The sequence below is a fragment of the Protopterus annectens genome, chromosome 1.part0 (genome assembly GCF_019279795.1).
Source record: "Protopterus annectens isolate FY-2018-M chromosome 1.part0, PAN1.0, whole genome shotgun sequence".
Lineage (NCBI taxonomy): Eukaryota > Metazoa > Chordata > Ceratodontiformes > Protopteridae > Protopterus > Protopterus annectens.
In genome coordinates, this window is record NC_056725.1 from 1414800099 (window position 1) to 1414817361 (window position 17263).

The 17263-nt window shown below is 40.0% G+C and overlaps 1 protein-coding gene across 3 annotated transcripts in view; it reads left to right on the top strand.

Moving 5' to 3' along the window:
• Positions 1-17263, top strand: part of CARD10 (caspase recruitment domain family member 10) — a 738524-nt gene that overhangs the window by 254827 nt on the left and 466434 nt on the right. For all 3 annotated transcript variants that reach the window (XM_044067420.1, XM_044067404.1, XM_044067414.1), the window contains exon 2: positions 15096-15323. In XM_044067420.1, coding sequence (XP_043923355.1) covers positions 15122-15323 — 202 coding nt within the window. In that variant the 5' untranslated portion in view covers positions 15096-15121. The remainder of the gene's footprint in view (positions 1-15095; positions 15324-17263) is intronic.

Genomic DNA, 17263 nt, shown 5'->3' on the forward strand with positions numbered 1-17263 from the left:
CTGTACCAAGCATCTGATTATTCCAGGCCAACCTGACACACCTGCTCTGGCAACACCATTGGCTTGTACCACTGCCAGATTGCCCAAATAAAAATTAACCCCTTTCTCCCACAGCATATCATGCTAAACCTTCAAAGCCAGCCAAATTGGAACTGACTCCAAACAAGCAAAATTCCTCCTCCAATCACCCTTGGTTCTTGCTGGCCAGTGAGCCACAAGCCATCCCCCCCCAATATAAGCCCCTATCCCAATACTTCCTGCCACATCTGTAAATTATTCCAAATCTCCTTGAACAACCCAATCTGCCAGCCAAAAGCCATACCATTAAACTGCCCCAAAAACGACAGCCACAATGCTAAGTCAGCATGCACCAACTTATTAACCCTAACCCAATGATATTTGCTTTTCCCCCCATTGAGCAAAAATAAATGACCCCAGTGAACTGCACTACATGCAAAATTCAGGAGCCAGAAGAGCTCCATGACCTCCATAATCTGCACCTTGTCCTTGGATTTCACCCATCAAATCTTTTCTTTCAAAAGTGTTAGGTAATTTATTGCCTGCTGAGTGCCCACCCGCTGCTGCCAAATCCAGTGGAGTGCAATGTGTAACTTCTCAAATGTGGCACAGGCCACAGAACATCCCACTGGCATAGCCTTGTCAAAATAAAACTTACCACCATGCCTAACAACCCACTCTTCCTCCCGTACTGGCAGTAATCGAAAGGCAGATTCAGTATCTACTTTCACCAACAAAGAATCCCTAAACCTCCAAATAACACAAACTGCATCCTCCAAAGACACATAACTCACCTTGGCATCCTGTAACAAATAAAATTGTTAACAGATCTCCATCTGCCTTAGGGGTAAGACAAACATTAATCAAACAAAATTCACTGGGCGACTTCTTAGGAACCAAACCCAAGGGCGAAACCTTAAATTTAACAAAGGGCGGATGATCCAAAGGGCCCAGCAACCTGCCCACACACAGTTCTCTCTCTATAAAATCCTTCAATATCTCCTCCTTTCCCTGCACAGAACACAAATTTATACAGACTGAGTCATTCCCTAACCCTTGATTTAATAGAAAATCTCTCCAAAAATACTTTAATTCCTCCACAGCAGCCAGCTTAGGACATTGCCTGGCCATGAGCTCCAATACCTGCACATTCAAGGGAGAATGCATCCCCTAGTCTGCCCCCAAAATGACACTCCTACTCTGCGCCCATGAAATTTCCCCCTTGACCTAAAACTCTGAAATCCTGGTGTCGGTGGCAGTGACGCTCCCACCTCGGTCGGAAGTGAACCCGGGTTGACCATGCTACTTTCCCAGTGGCCACACTGTTTCACAATCTTATTATCTAGTGTGTAAAAATCTGCATGTTGTCCAAGAACAACACCCCACATTAAAGAACCAGCACACTCCCACTCCTTCTCCCCTAGTCTATTCCCTCTGCTATCAGCCCCACAACTAGCCACCATAGTGGCCCACCAGGTGTCATGGTGCCTAACTTCCAATTGCAGTGACTGGTTGAACGCCTTCTGCTTACAAAACCACTGATCGTACCACAGCCAGGTGTTCTCTTCCCTTAGACATTACACCTCATGGATCATGAAAAATTAAGCCAGAAGTGGTAATGCCAGGAAGGGATCCTTCTCCAACCAAACTGTCATGTGGTAAACAAATCCCAAAACCCAATTTTCCCATGTTCTAACTCGCAACACACCAACTCTCCTCTGCCCCAGTGCAGCCAAAGTCACTAGTAGGTCATAGCTACTGGCTGTGGCTGAGCCCGTCAGATGTTGAAGCACCCCATCTACATCAATTGACTCAAAAATATTGATGTACTCCCCTTTCCATATCTTTTCTTTTACTGACACTGGTATGTGAGGGGTCAGAAAGACTCCCCTTTTTACTTGTCCAAAGGCCTGTATAACTAAGCAAACTCCCAGTCTGATCCTAAAATCCAAACCCATTTCTTGCTGTTGCAACTCCCATCTGTCTGCTGATGACCTTAAACTCCCTATAGATAACCTTACACTACCACCCTCACTGCATGCCTCCTCTTGTACCTGCCTCACTTCATTAAACCTCTCATGTTCCTCTACGACACTAACCACTTCCCTATGCTGCTGCAGTGACTACTCATCTCCGCCCACACCTGAGCCAGCCCAAACCACATTAAGTCTGGCCAGTCTATGTGACTCCCAACAATGCATCATTACTTGTGACCTCTTCATGTACAGTTCCAGCAACCCGGGCTTCCAACATGGTGTTCTCCGTTAATTACCATGCCCGCTTCCCTTGGGCCCTCGACCTGGTCCTCTCCACCTGCCCTTTCCTCTTCTAACTGAACACATCTGTTCAATGGCCACAAGAGATTCACTAGTTGGCAATTTCTGAAACAATTCTTCCTGCGAGATAGTCGCCACCCATCTCTGCCTCAAGTTCTGCACTTCTGCCATCTGCAAAAGAACTAAACAAATTAAGTACCTTGCCCTATGGAATTGCAAAGCCTATTCAAAGAAATCTGACACCAGCCTAGGAAAGGGGAGGGCACAATAGCCAACTCATAGCCAAAACCCAAACCCTGAATGACTCTCAAGCCAGTAAGACAAAGTACAAATATGTAGAAACAACCAGAAGAAGTCAGTGACAAAAAAACACGAACATATTAATACAGTTACTTTAAGCCTTGACCAGATAAGATTGTGAAACATCATAATCGAAAGAAATTAAATCTCTGGCCCCTAACATTGCCCCTATCAAAACTGCAAAGCATTTTGCACCTCACAAAGTCAAAAGCACTGGCAAAAAGTAAGAGGGACAAAAGAAATGACTTGCAAAAAATGAGCATATGAACATAAATGGACCTGCCTGAAAAGTCAAGGAGCCTCATGTTCCTAAATCCAATATCTGCCCTCAAATTCTGTAAGGTACACACCTAACCATTATTCCTCACTCCCAGCCATGTTACCCTGTTCATCTTCAGCCATAATGTAACCCAACCCTCACCACTGGGATCAAACAGTGTACATTGTGTCTGTATGTACACACGTTTACCATTATGCCAACTCACAAAACCTAACTATTGGTCTTACAGTCCTGGAAAAGTGCTAGAATAAATGGTTTATTAGCATGCTGCTTTGCTTTGTATTATTATTTTTAAAACATATGATGTCTGAAACTTAAAAACTGGCATACTGCAATGCCTCTCACTTAGCAACCTGCCATCAAATTTTCCTATGAGGCAGAGTCACAGACCTGGAATCAAATTTGACATTTTGTGAAAATCAGGATGGTTGAGTGGTATGCCTGCCACTCACCCAAGATAAAATCGCAGCTCAAACTTCCCCAGCCACCAATGCTGATACAGTGCAACCATGGCACAAGGGTGCTTCTCAGCCCACAAAAAGCAATCGACAGTTCTAAGCCAATGTAGTCACAGGAAAGAAAACTTAAGGCAAGCACACCAAAGCAAACCAGGGCCATGAGCAGTGAACTGTCGGAAAATACAAAATGGAGATGCACAACTAATATCAAGAACAGATAACAACTGAAACACAATAGCTGCAAGCCAAAGCTATTGGTCAAACTAGCCAAACCACGAAACAAATGAGCAACAAACCAAAACCACCAGTGAAAGCTATAAAACTTCAATGCTCAGACAAAGCAAAATTATCACCACAAATACACAAACAAATTATCCACTACAGCTACAGCACATACAACATGTTCCTCTACCAAACAATATAAAAATTAAGTAACAATGTAACTCTACCCCAGGAAAAAAAAAATGTACACCAAAGCCAAAAGAAATCCAAGGCCTATATGCACCTAGAAGACCTACTACTGTCCAGCCCCGATGCTACAAAGGAGTACAACTTTGCCCATTTGTTTTTTGTGATGTTCTCTCTCTCTCTCTCTCTCTCTCTCTCTCTCTCTCTCTGTCTCTCTCCCTCTCTTTATACATATATATATATATATATATAGGGGAACTGCTTACATGTTCAGGACCGAACACACACTCAGCAGCCTGCAACTTCAGGACTATCTGCACACCACCAGCTGACTAAAATCCAGTCAAACATCCTCTGCACTACATCCAAACACACAAAGAATGTATGTTCTGTGCTTCCCCCCTTCTTTACGTCTAGTCTCTGGCCAAACCTAGGCAACAACATAAAGCTCAGCCACGAAACAGCACAGTGGGTCCCAACCATGAGGCAACCACATAACTCCACAGTCAAAACTAAAGAAGGATACATTTCATAATCAGCTCCCCAATACTGATAGAAACTGCAACCATGACTACCCCGTCAATGAAAGAAGAAAGGGAAGTAAAAAAAAAAAAAAACATTAAATCACTTACCTGGTACCTACCACCATGCTTCACTATTACCCAAGGCCTACCTGTTCTCCAAATACTTACAGGTCATCTCGGATGTAGAACTTGAAATAGCAAGTTCCCACCAAAATCTGACTCCTTCTCCACTTACACTCACACAAAACCAGTTAAGCCCCTCCTTACACTTACCTCATTTCCTCCCAACCCTCCTACTTTCCCAGTTTAACACTTCCACCCCCACCATACTATCTTTCTTCCCCTACCATATTAACTCCCATTACTATTCTTACCTAATCCATAAGGGTGTAGCTAGGCATACTCAGTGTACTCAAATTAGTACATTTTTTCTGAACATCTCTTGGAATATTCAACGCTCAAAAAGTACAGAATGCTTAGAACTGTGCAAACAAATATTTAAAGTACAGAGGTATACAAGAAATGCTTTTATGAAAGGAAAACATCTTTAAGAACAGCTTTTTTATGGGAATAAATGCTAACAGTTGAAAATAATGTGTCACCTTCCAGGGCACATTATTTTCCTTCCTGTATGTATTGGGGGTAGCAGTTTGAGGGCTGAGTACATTTTTAGAATGATAGGTGGATGGTGGGGGCAACAGCATATGGTCTGAGTACAACATGAAAATTTCGTGCTATACCTCTGCTAACCCACACCTGAAAGTGTCCCTGGATAAAACTGGTTTGTTCCCAAACCTCATTTCTCATTGTGTATTTACAGATATTTTTCATCTCAAGGCTGTATTTTCATATTTTATTATCTAAACTGCAGCTGTTCCAGTTAGGGCTTATAATATAACTTTCTATTTGTCACTTTCATTTGTTGTGCATTACTGACTGACATGCATGTGCATGGACATGAGTTATGTGCATATATACACAGGTTCTTCTGCAGTGCACTGTGGAGAAGATCTATAGGAAGCTTTCCACATCTGAAGTTTTTGCCCTTCAACTTGAGTAATTTATAGTAAAGCTACAGTTTAGAAACAGGTAGTTTTGTCAAACCAGTATGAACTTCTCAGAGCATGTTCTAGGAATTTGGCAGTTATCCCATTTTTGGTGAAGAGGAATGTTTTCTAAAGTTTTTGTGAAACTCAAAAAGGTGGAAATCATTTATGTAATAGTGTATGCATTGCCAATATTGTACCTCAGCTATGTTAAATGCATGTCCCATCACATTCAGAAAATTTAATTACTGGTATTACTTAGGTCATTCTAGATGTGAATAATTAGAAGAAACAGAATATGACAATAGGACTTTACATGTCACAACAAGTGGGTTGCAGACAGCAGAGATTGTAATATTGTATAATTTTATACTGAGAAAGGTCCAGAAACTATTATGTGAAGATTTAAAATATATACTTGTATTTACAGAGTATGATGCAGGCATTAATTTGTGACTTTAATGTGTGTGTGTGTGTGTGTGTGTGTGTGTGTGTGTGTGTGTGTGTGTGTGTGTGTGTGTGTGTGTGTGTGTGTGTGTGTGTGTGTGTGTGTGTGTGTGTGTGTGTGTGTGTGTGTGTGTGTGTGTGTGTGTGTGTGTGTGTGTGTGTGTGTGTGTGTGTGTGTGTGCGTGCGTGCATGCATGTGTGCAAGAGAGACTGAATGAGAAAGATAGATACGAGACAAAACATAGGTTCATAGGTTGGTACTAGGCTATTGGCCCTAAGGCCTATGCAAGCCTAGCCATAACAATTCCCTAGAAATTTTTTCCCACAATATTTACTTCTCTGGGCCCCTGTCTAGCAGGACGACTGACATGATCCCCAAGGTGAATTTCCTATCTCCCATCCAATCATCAAGGTTCCTTTTGAAAAGGGCCAATGAGGTGCTCTGCTTGACATGTATAGGCAGTCTATTCCAGAGTATGGGGAGTCTCTGGGTCAGGAACCTATCCCTCCAGCATGTTTTGTTCATTGTAATGATAAGGTTTAGATCCCTGGAGCGTGCGGCTCTGAGGGATTGGGATTTCTTTAAGTGTAGCATGTCCAACAGCTCAGGGTTTGACATGGCCTTGTATGTTATGCAGAGATCGCCTCTGAGTAGACGATATGCCACAGAGTATAGCTGGAGTTTTTTTAGACGGTCAGCATATGGCATCTGCTTTAGGCCTGTGATTCTTTTAGTGAGGTATTTCTGTGGCCTTTCCAGCTGTTGCAGATGTCTTGTGAGGTACATACCAAATAGGGCATTATACTCTATACTGGGTCTAATGAGGGATGAGTACAGTGGGACAATGACCTCCCGTTTTCTGGATGAAAAGCCCTTAGTGATGAGGTGTGCCATGTAGAAGGATTTCCTGACTGTTGTGGCGATGTGGTTATTGAAAGTGAGACCACTGTCCACTTGTGTCCCTAAGTCTCTCATCACACTTTCAATGTTTAGTGTCCTGCCACCTATGTGGTAGTTCATGGGTACATGTTTTTTTCCAAAGGGGATGACTATACATTTCTTGGCATTAAGCTTGAGCCCATGGCTCTGGCACCAGGCATCTGTTTCTGTAAGGCCCTTTTGTAGAATATCCACATCATTTGGGGATTCAATAATGGCTCCCAGTTTGCAGTCATCTGCAAACTTTGTTAGCCAGAGTCCCTTAATGTTGGCCTGTACTTCAGAGAAGTAGATGCCAAACAAGAGTGGTCCCAGGACTGAACCCTGAGGTACTCCACTTGTCACTTGTCTGGAGCTGGATTTGGATTCGGCTACTTTTACAGTCTGGGTTCTGTCAGTAAGCCAGTTGGCAACCCATCGAGTGACGTAGGGATTTATGCCCAGCTTAGTAAGTTTATCTATGATTCCAGAGTGGGGGATGGTGTTGAAGGCCTTGGCGAGGTCCAGATAGGCTGTGTGGACATCCTTACCCTCGTCCACAGCTCTGGAGACCAATTCAAAGAAGTCAAGCAGATTCAGGAGACAAGATCGGCCCTTCACAAACCCAAACTGGGTGGGGTCCAGTATCTGGAGGTTGCCAATATCTTTGTTTATAAGTTCCATGATAATGCTTTCCATGCCCTTGCAGATCAGGCTTGTTAGACTGATGGGACGGTAGTTCCTGGGATCCAAGGTGGATCCTCCCTTGTGGAGCGGGATAACTGTAGCTGTGCGCCACTTAGTGGGCACGAAGCCTGAGGTGAGGCTATGATTAAACATGACACTTAAGTGGGGTGCCAGTTCATTTTGTAGTTCATGTAGTACACAGCCTGGGATGTCATCTGGTCCCATGAATGCTGTATTCTTAGCTTTGGAGAGTGCTGTTTCTACCTGTGTGGCTGTGATTATCGGAATTTGGCAATCTTTTGGTATTGAGATGGGCCCTTTAGGGGGTGAGAGGGGAGTGAAGTTGGCACTAAATCGATCTGCCAGGATATTGGCAATATCCTTGGGATCAGTATATTTAATGCCATTCTGTTGTAGTTCAGAGCAGATCTGAGCATTGCCATTTAGATTCATGACATAACTATAGAATGCCTTGTGGTTGTCTTTGGAATCTTTGGCAATTTTATTTTCGTATCTAGCTTTTGAGGATTTTATGAGGGATCTCAGCTTCTTACTGAGGCTGGTGAGGGAGTTTTTTGCATCCTGGGATTTTCCTCTTTTCTGCAACAGTTTCTTCCTTCTGTTGTATAGTTTGTTTATAGCAGGGGACCACTAGATTGGCTTCCTTTTTTTGGAATTCAGAGGCAATTACTGATGATCAAGGGTGTTGGGGAGATTCAGTAGAAACAAAGGTGAAGAATTATGTCTAAGGTCTTGAAGAAGTCAGTGGTACTAACACTTGACCTTATCCATATCAAGGATGAAGTTTAAAAAGCTGTAGAAAGATTGAGATGATACTTTAAAGGAACCTAATACAAAGTTTGAGCAAAAACTGCTACAGTGCTTCATGAGTTCAATTGCTTGCTTGTGACTACTGCTTCAAGAGCCTTAGTCAGTTATTAGAATCAATACAAATATGGGATGGTAAGCAGAAAACAATGACTAGACCATATTTTTTATGGTAACTACATACGTTGGCTAGAGTGGTACAGAATGGTAGGCTAAAGGTGTATAAAAAACAAGAGTTAAGTACTTTTGTGTACTTAACACAGTGAATGTCCTGGGATAAAGTAAGGATAACAAAATAGTAATATCAAGCATATGTAAAGCACAAGGAAGGAAGCAGATCCGATCGTTATGCAAAATAGCACTAGTTTTGCAGTGAACACTGATTCTATATTGAGTTCCATAGCCCTCTCTGCATTGCATAAGTAATATGGAAATCATCACCACTATCACGCTGTGACTGAAACTGTCTGAAATAATCTTACAGTCAAGTATTTATATGTTCATAGGTTCACAAGTATTTATTAGGCTAATACCACAAGGGCCTTTTTAAGCTCAGATATGCATCACAAATCTCTGACAAGTTCTAATACCCTTTGTATGTGTAAGCAGGGGCCTGAGAGATGAAAGATTTACAAGAAGGGGCCTATGAGATGAAGCATTTACAGGTTGCCTTTGTCCATTAGAGACATAGGTGCCAAACCAGGGGTAAATTTCCTGCTCCCCATCCAATTGCCCAAGTTGCACTTGAATTTGGTTAGGCTGGAACTCTGCTTCACATGGATGGGAATCTTTAGAATTGATAATTCTGGTGGTTTTGTTTTGTGGATATGCAGGAAGTCCATCAGGTTGAGGTCCACCAATACCTTGTATGCCAGGCATATATCTCTCCTCAACAGCCTGTAGGAGACAGAATATAGGGATAGGGCCTTGAGGTGATCTGCATAGGACATGCTACTTATGCCCTGTATTCTTTTAGTGAGGAACCTCTATGGACATTCCAGTTGTTGAATATGCCCAGTTAGTTATATACCAAAGGGGTCAGTCTACTCAGTGATAGGTCTGATGAATGCGAAATACAGTGGAACAATGACTTTTTTGGACCTAGATGCCATACTTTTTTTTTTATAATTTGCACAAAATAGAATGATTTCTTCACTACTGTGGACATGTGATGGCCAAAGTCTAGATTACTTTCTCCATGTGTCCTCAAGTCCCTGACTACTGGGTCAACTCTTAGGGGTGTGTTGTCAATATGATAGTTACCAGGGGTGGATGACTTCCCAAGAGAGCCGTTAAAAAATCAAAACTAAGGCTCTCGTACCTTCAGTAAGACACAGGAAATTGTACATGTGGCTAGGCAATATAAAGTAGATTATATAGGTCTATAAATGTTACTCCCCAAATCATCAAGTACTCCAGTACTATACTTTGAAAGATAACAAGGGGGTGCAGGTGAAAGTACTTGCGGACTAAAACTTTAGAAGTGTTATGACACTGAGTCACCGCAGGATTAGGGGTATTAAAATAGATTAATTGCAAAGCAAGCTATACCAGGAGGTGATCAGATCATGAGACTGACTCTGACACCAAATCTGATGTCTTCACACTCAAAAGAAATAACAAGCCAGGAGTATCTCCTAATTTATAAAAGCAGAGGTAATAACCTGAACAAACTCAAATGCATTCCTAATATGAGGAATTCTTTCATAATAGCCAGTAATTTATCATCGACCACATGTTAAAGTCACCCACAACCACAGGGCTCTGGTAACATATCACTGAGTAGACAAAGAAGTCGGTGATCTCCTGTGGGAAAGTTTTCACATAACTGACTGCTTGAAAACCTATTGTTTTGTTTCTGCTGCCCAAACATATTCAAATGAAATGGTATTATCACTGGCAACCTGACTCAGGTGAATCCCTGAGTTAAAGAAGTTGGCAACCCCAACCCCAATTTTACCCTGTTTGGGGCACTGCAGAACAAAGATCTCTGGTAAAATTGTGGCCATATATTTATTGTAGATGGAAATTTCATTAGTATAATTTTCCTTTTCAGAGGATGGAAATGTTTCAAATGCCTGCCACCAATGACAAGAACCTTAGGTACCACCAAGTGGAAAGCTGGGTAGATATGATATATTGATTCTCCCTAATGAGTTAGCGGACCAGAAGCCCACCATACATATGTATGCCAGAGTGCCCAGAAAGGCATGTTTTTAATATCTGGCTGTATGTTTACAAAAGAAACATAATAGTCTTGATATAAAGACACTGTTTAGGGTAGCTGACAAGGATGACAAAGGACTTTAAAGCAAGCAGGGCTTCATAGTTTTAGGTCTGATAGGCCTTCTATAAGCTCCTTCTGCTTCTTCTTCTACCATGGTGTGTGCCAAGCTCCACTTCAAAGACACCCAGTATGTGTACCCTTGAGTTAGGTTCACCATGACCACAACCTGGTGACTATCAAGATCTGGTGAGCAGGCAAGACAAAAAGTCACCACTTCTACTAGCAAAACTTGTTGTAGTATTACATCCCTAACCCCAACCCCTCTTTTGTTTGATTGCATTCTATCTAGACTGAGTTGGCAATGAGGTATGACCTTATGACTGCCTCTCCCCATCCTGTTATAAGTGGATATACTTCCAAGCCAACCCAAACTCCCAGCATAGATTTCACTTCATGTCCTGACCTCCAAAATTGTTATGAGAGACACAACCTCATCATCACTATTCCTCCTCTAACCAAGACAGGGAAGTTGACCCTCCCCTGCCTGCATCGTCAATTGCCTGAGATGCTATTCAATCTCTGGTCACCTGGGCCATAGTCTAGATTTTATCACCCTATGCCACCAGTGAAGGTTAACAGAGTTATTCTAACGTAATATAATAACCATGAGCAAATAGTTACCACTACAGTAAAGATAACTTTAACAAAATTAAAATAAGCTGTCTACAGGTGACAGACAAGAAAAATAAAGCTGTAATAACATTAGATTAAACTGTAGAAATCATGCTTAATAGCTTTGTATTTAAGAACAGAATAAACACCCAACACCAAGAGAAAAAAAAAACACGTGGTAGACAATGAACATAGCAATGAAAAGCCAGGGTTTAAACAAACGTGCCTCTAGCAATGACCAGCAGCTCTTAATTACATAGCTTGTTGAGCTTGTCCTCACAAAACTCACATTTTCTTAGAAATATGAAAGAAAATCTTATGCTAAATGGAACTAAAGCAATTTCTAGCATAAAAGACAAGTCTATAATGTGTTAATTTTCAAAAAGCAGCAGGAATATGAAACATAAATGACAGCTTAAGTAAACATTGTATTAAAAATTACATCTTGTCAATAAGAAACAATTCTGAAATAAAAAAGAAAGAAAAAAATGTCAAAAATGTAGGTCACAAACAAATTAAGTCACACAACAAACTAGCATTTGATACAAAAAGTTAAACATAAAACTGAAAATCAGTCAGTTGTGAATAAGATGGAAAAAATGCGAAACCAATAATGAAAATGTTTCACATCATTGTTTAGTTCCCATGGTGTTCATGGAACATCCTATAACATTCAAAATCAACGGTACAAACTGTAACATTCAGGAGAGGTTACTGATCGTAAATAATATTACAAAACAGCCACAAGTACCTTAGTGAATGGCAAACAGATGGTGAAAATTAAATACTGGCACATAGAACCTCTCCAGGATTGAAAGCAGCATCAATTACATCACTGTAAGTGAATAATCCAAAGGAAAAAGAAGTTTGGGTTCACGTGGATGGCCCATCCTAAGCTCCCTGCACAGATGTTGCTCTGAAAGACTAACTTGTTGGCAGCAGCAGCACAAGAATTATGTAAGGTACCTTGCAGAGAGGTATCCACATCTCTGCATCACAACAAGAAGGTGGGCAGCAGCCATTCAAGTAGAACAAGCTCCCAACAACAAACAAACAGAAAAGAAAAAGAAAACTTTGCATAGTGCTGGCTCCATGGCCCAGAGAGCTGGAGCCCCGATTAAGATCCAGGTGACGCTGATTCTTTTAGCAAACCTGCTCCCTGAGAAGTTCTCTGGTGCAATATGACAGAGCAATATTTTTGCCAGTGTATATCTTATTCCTGCAGGGAGGAACAGGGTTTGGAGCCAAGGTCTACCAGTCATGGGTTGAGACAATTGATGATTGTCAAGAGACATATGCATATGCAATGCACATTGGTAGTTAAGAAGACAGTGAGTATGACATCCATAAAAAAACTATTCTGCAGCTGTTAGTATGATCCTGTATTGAGATGCCCTTATCTTCTCTTTTCACATTTCTCCTTATTGCTTACACCAAGGACTTCCTCACCTGTGGGACCCCAGTCCAAAGTAGTAAGTCAGACAAATGTTGAGGAAAGTGGATATAGCCACTCTACTAACGAACAAATTTATTTCAAACTTCACCTCCTTATCCCTGGGTCTGTATCAATTTGTCAAAGCTTCATTCTGCAAACCTTTCTTCATCAAACTGAAACCACCGAACATTCACTTCAGTGAATGTTCACATCAAAAAACATTTAAAGAGGGAAAGTAAGCGGTTGGCCAACACTACAACCATAACACACCCCACAGTATGTCAAACCCACCCAAGTGGATGGCTGCGCCCCCAACACTCCCCCAACTATATATACCAACTCTGAGATCGCACTACAGTGAGGAAAAGAGCAAATTTCTGCTGCTGGCCAACTGCTTCCTTTCCGTATATAAATCTTTCATGGATGTGAACATTTGCTGAAGTGAACTTTTGGTGCTTTCAGTTCGATGAATAAATTTTGGCAGAAATGAACCTTCGACAAATTAATATAGACCCCTTTTCCCCTCATATATTCCCATATTTCATAACTGCCTCTACATGTAAGTCTGAAACAGGACTTGTCAGTTCCCCTGCAAAGGCTATTAAATACAAGTTTCCAAACAGGTTTTGTGTCAGATGAATGGAGGACAGCAACAGTCACCCCCTTGTTAATGGACTTGGGTAATTATAAACCCATAAGCCTGAGCAATCTCATCTGTAAAACTATAGAATGAATCTCTGCAGCCTTGTGTGTGTGGTTTTATGGAATGAATCATAATGAAATTAATAAAAAAAGGACAAAGGCAATCTACAGATTCTTGACCTAAGCCAGTTCAAATATGTCAAGAAGATATCATGTCTACTTAATGTGGTTGACTTCTTTGAGATGCATACTGAAGCAATGGATGAGGTCGGATCAGTACACATGGCATATCTAGACTTCACAAAGGCATTCTACACCATCTCACATTCTGGCATCGAAGATAAACTCTACAAGTTAAATACAATCCCTTATGTAACTCATTGATACAAATTAACTCACAAATAGAGCCCAGAAAATTAGGGTGGACAACTCTGCCTCCTTCAAAAGACCTGTCACTAGCAGTGTACCCCAGGGTTCAGTCCCTGAGCTATCCCTCTTTGATATTTCCCCTCTCAGAGGTCAAAGTAAATGTTAAAGGTCTGTGGCAGACTAAGTTTGCAGATAACTGTAAACTTTGTGCCATCATAAACTGACAGATGATATCAAGATCCTGCAAGATGGCTTTTCCCAAACAAATAGCTGGATTTAAAACCATGGACTAAAACTAAATGCCAAGAAATGTAAAATAGTATCCTTTGACAAGAAGGACCACACTTGTAACTATCACACTGACAACACACACCCCTGAAAGCTAATCCTGTAATCCAGAATGTAGTAACCTATGTATATTAGCAATGAACTGTGCTTCACTCATCACACATCCACTGTTGTATGGAAGTCCTTTTCCATCATACAGCTTGTATTTAAAAACATGATGTCCAGGTGTAGGGATGTAATCATTCCACTGTACTCAGCTCTCATTAGGGAGATCATTGAATATTGTGCCCCTTTCAGTATGTACCTATCAAAACACTTGGCTCAGCTGAAACAACTACAATGCTTTCTCACTAAAAAAGGCAACAAAGTCCTTCTCCTATTCTAGTCAAAGAAAATTTGGATAAGTGAATGAGAAATCATAAATCTATCCCAGCACAGCACCTGTGTCCCTTATGGAAAGGGCTGATAAGTAATGTCCCAAAATAAACTTTGTTCTGCCTACCTTGAGTTATTTATATACAAAATATAAGGGCTACAAAAATATCATGGAATTGAAAGCCTAGGCTTCTAATGATCCTTACAGATCAATAATCTAGTAAGTACGTATGAACCTACAAGAAGGACTCCAGGGCATAGCTATTGGCCGAAAACTGTTGTGAGAACAAAAAAAGAAAGAAAGAAAGAAAAAGAAAACACGGATCAGCTATCCATCAACCATTCCAGTGAGCAGACAACCAGACAAAATGGACAGGTGAAAGAAGTAAATTATTCAAAAAATGGCTGCAGGAGATTGTAAACAGTTAGCACAAGTCACACAGCACAAAGTTTGCCATTCGTGGAATTCATCAGATAACAAAACATTCAGCCAAACAAAGAAGTTATTCTGTTTTTCTTGTAGAGCAGTCTGGAGGTCAGATATATTAAGCAGGCACTAGAAGGGAAATGTTACACCATAGGTTATCAGCTGATTATTTTTGTTAGTTCCAAATGGCATCCTATAATGTAGGTTGTCAGAGATTGTTTAACAGGTTATGCGTGACACACCAAACTGAATCATGTTTTGGTAACACTTTGAAGTAAACTCTGCATTAGTGCATACAAATCTAAATAAAATGAGTGCCATTTATAAAAAAGTACTATAATATTATCTAATTCTGAGGTGAGTGAATTCTGAAGAGAGTAATAATTTTGGTTCAAGTAGAATAGTGCGGTAAGTTCATTGTATTTGTGTTTCAGTATAACTGACTCTTCTGTTTCTGTGTCTTTAAAAGTGTATAAACAAGAAATAAGGGTCACTATGGCATGTGAAGAACAAGGCCTACAGGAGGAGGAAACTGAAAAATTATGGGACAAGATTGAAAGTTTTCGTCATGTGCTCACCCGCACATTGAACCCTGCCAAGCTGACTGCATACCTGAGACAGTGCAGGGTCCTTGATGAGCAGGACGAAGATGAAGTACTGCATTCACGTCATTTACCAGCCAGAGTGAACAGGACAGGTACGTAGTCACATTTTACACTCAGAATTTTGAACAAAAGTGTACTAAAATGCACACTCTGTCCTAAAATGGTCATACAATAATCCAAATTATAGACCAAACTCAAATAAAATGTATAACAGATAATTAAAACTGGAATGCAGTTGTGAAATCTATAGGTCATCTCTTCTTAAGTAACATAATGTATCTGTTTACTTTGTCCCTTACCTACAGAAAAAAGATAAAATAAGTATCATTAAACAGTTAAACAAGACAGACATGGCCAGTCTCATTAACTACATATGTCTGAAGTGGAAGCCAGCATCATTTTGGAAAATAAATGCACTAAATCATAGCTATTGTTATATAGACAGGTCACTCACAAGCAATAAGAACAGGATGTGCACCATTATTTAAAATATTAATGCACATCCATCCAAAGCTGACAAGTTGCATCCAGCTTCTATACTGATTCCATGAACAGCTGCTGCCATCCATACAGTTTACAAGACAAGTAGGGGATAGAATTATGTTGCAGGACCTTTCTTCCATTTCTTACACACACACACACACACACACACACACACACACACACACACACACACACACTTAAAGACAATTTAGATTCACCAATCCACCTACCACATTTCTTTGCGATGGGGAAGAAACCAGAGTACCTGGGAAATCTCCGTCAAATACATGGAGGACATAGAGTCTCCACACAGAAGGCACTCCACATAGCAAAGGGTTAAATATTCCACAAGAAACAGGCCTAGTCTAAGCTAAAAATAAATAGAGTAGAGAAAGTATTTTTTATTCATGATCAAAGTAATTTAATTTAGTTCTGAAATAGTTAGAAGTGTAAGCAAATGATCTTCCAATAGTTTACATATGTCTGCATGTGAGTTAATGTGTGTAGTTAACTGGTAGCTGTTGAGAAATAAATAAATAAGATCAGTTTGAAAATTAAAATCCAAATCTGTAGTACTGACTAGGCTATTTTTAGTTATTCATATATTCATTTGTCCTTTATACAAGAAGTCCTCATCTGCCTGAGTTGGTGGTAGTTCAGGTGGATGTAAATAGCCCCAAGGCACCTATCAAAAATAGTATTGGTCTTTTATTTATTTAGGAAAATAGCTCTTATTTACAGAATGTTTACATATTTACACATATTTACACATGTACAAATATATACATATACAACCTGTTTGCCCAGTCATACTAAATGTTCATCCCTGTTAGACCCCCCTCTTCTTTTTCCATAACTACCATCTGTCTGATTTTATTTAATATTGTAGCTAAAATCCATTTACTATTAAATCTAATTGTGTTTATTCTTTCATTCCATATAATCTATATAAAATAAAATAACTTTTTTATTTATTCTTTTAACATATTTGTTACATATTGACTTATAATATCCATATTTAATCATATCCATGTTTATTTTATCCACTCCTTTCATATCTTCAAAAATATCTTCTTTATATAGTTTTGCCCATAACTTTTTCCTCTTTTGCATTAAAAAAATATATTTTTCCTTTCTTTACAATTAATGTAAGCATATGTTATAATTATATATAATTATATATACATACTCTTTCCATTTTAAATCTACAATGGTTAATCTTCCCATTTTTGCTAAAGCTATATCTGATATCGTTACTGTATTTCTCCAGAATGCAGCTATCACTGAACACCTGTCACTTTCCCAAATTCCAGATTATTTTCCCCCTCATAGTTTCTCTGTTTGTAGTCTTTCTTCATTTGTTAAAAATCTTGTGTTTTCTAACCCAAGTACATCTACATCACATGTATTACACCACTCCAAAAATTCCTATTTTTCTTACTATGAAGAAAAATAATCCCCAAACACTGCTGAAGGTCGCTCGTAAGGCAAAAAGTAAAACTGTGTGAAAAATCCAGGAGCAGACCACCATGAGATGTCAAAGAATTTA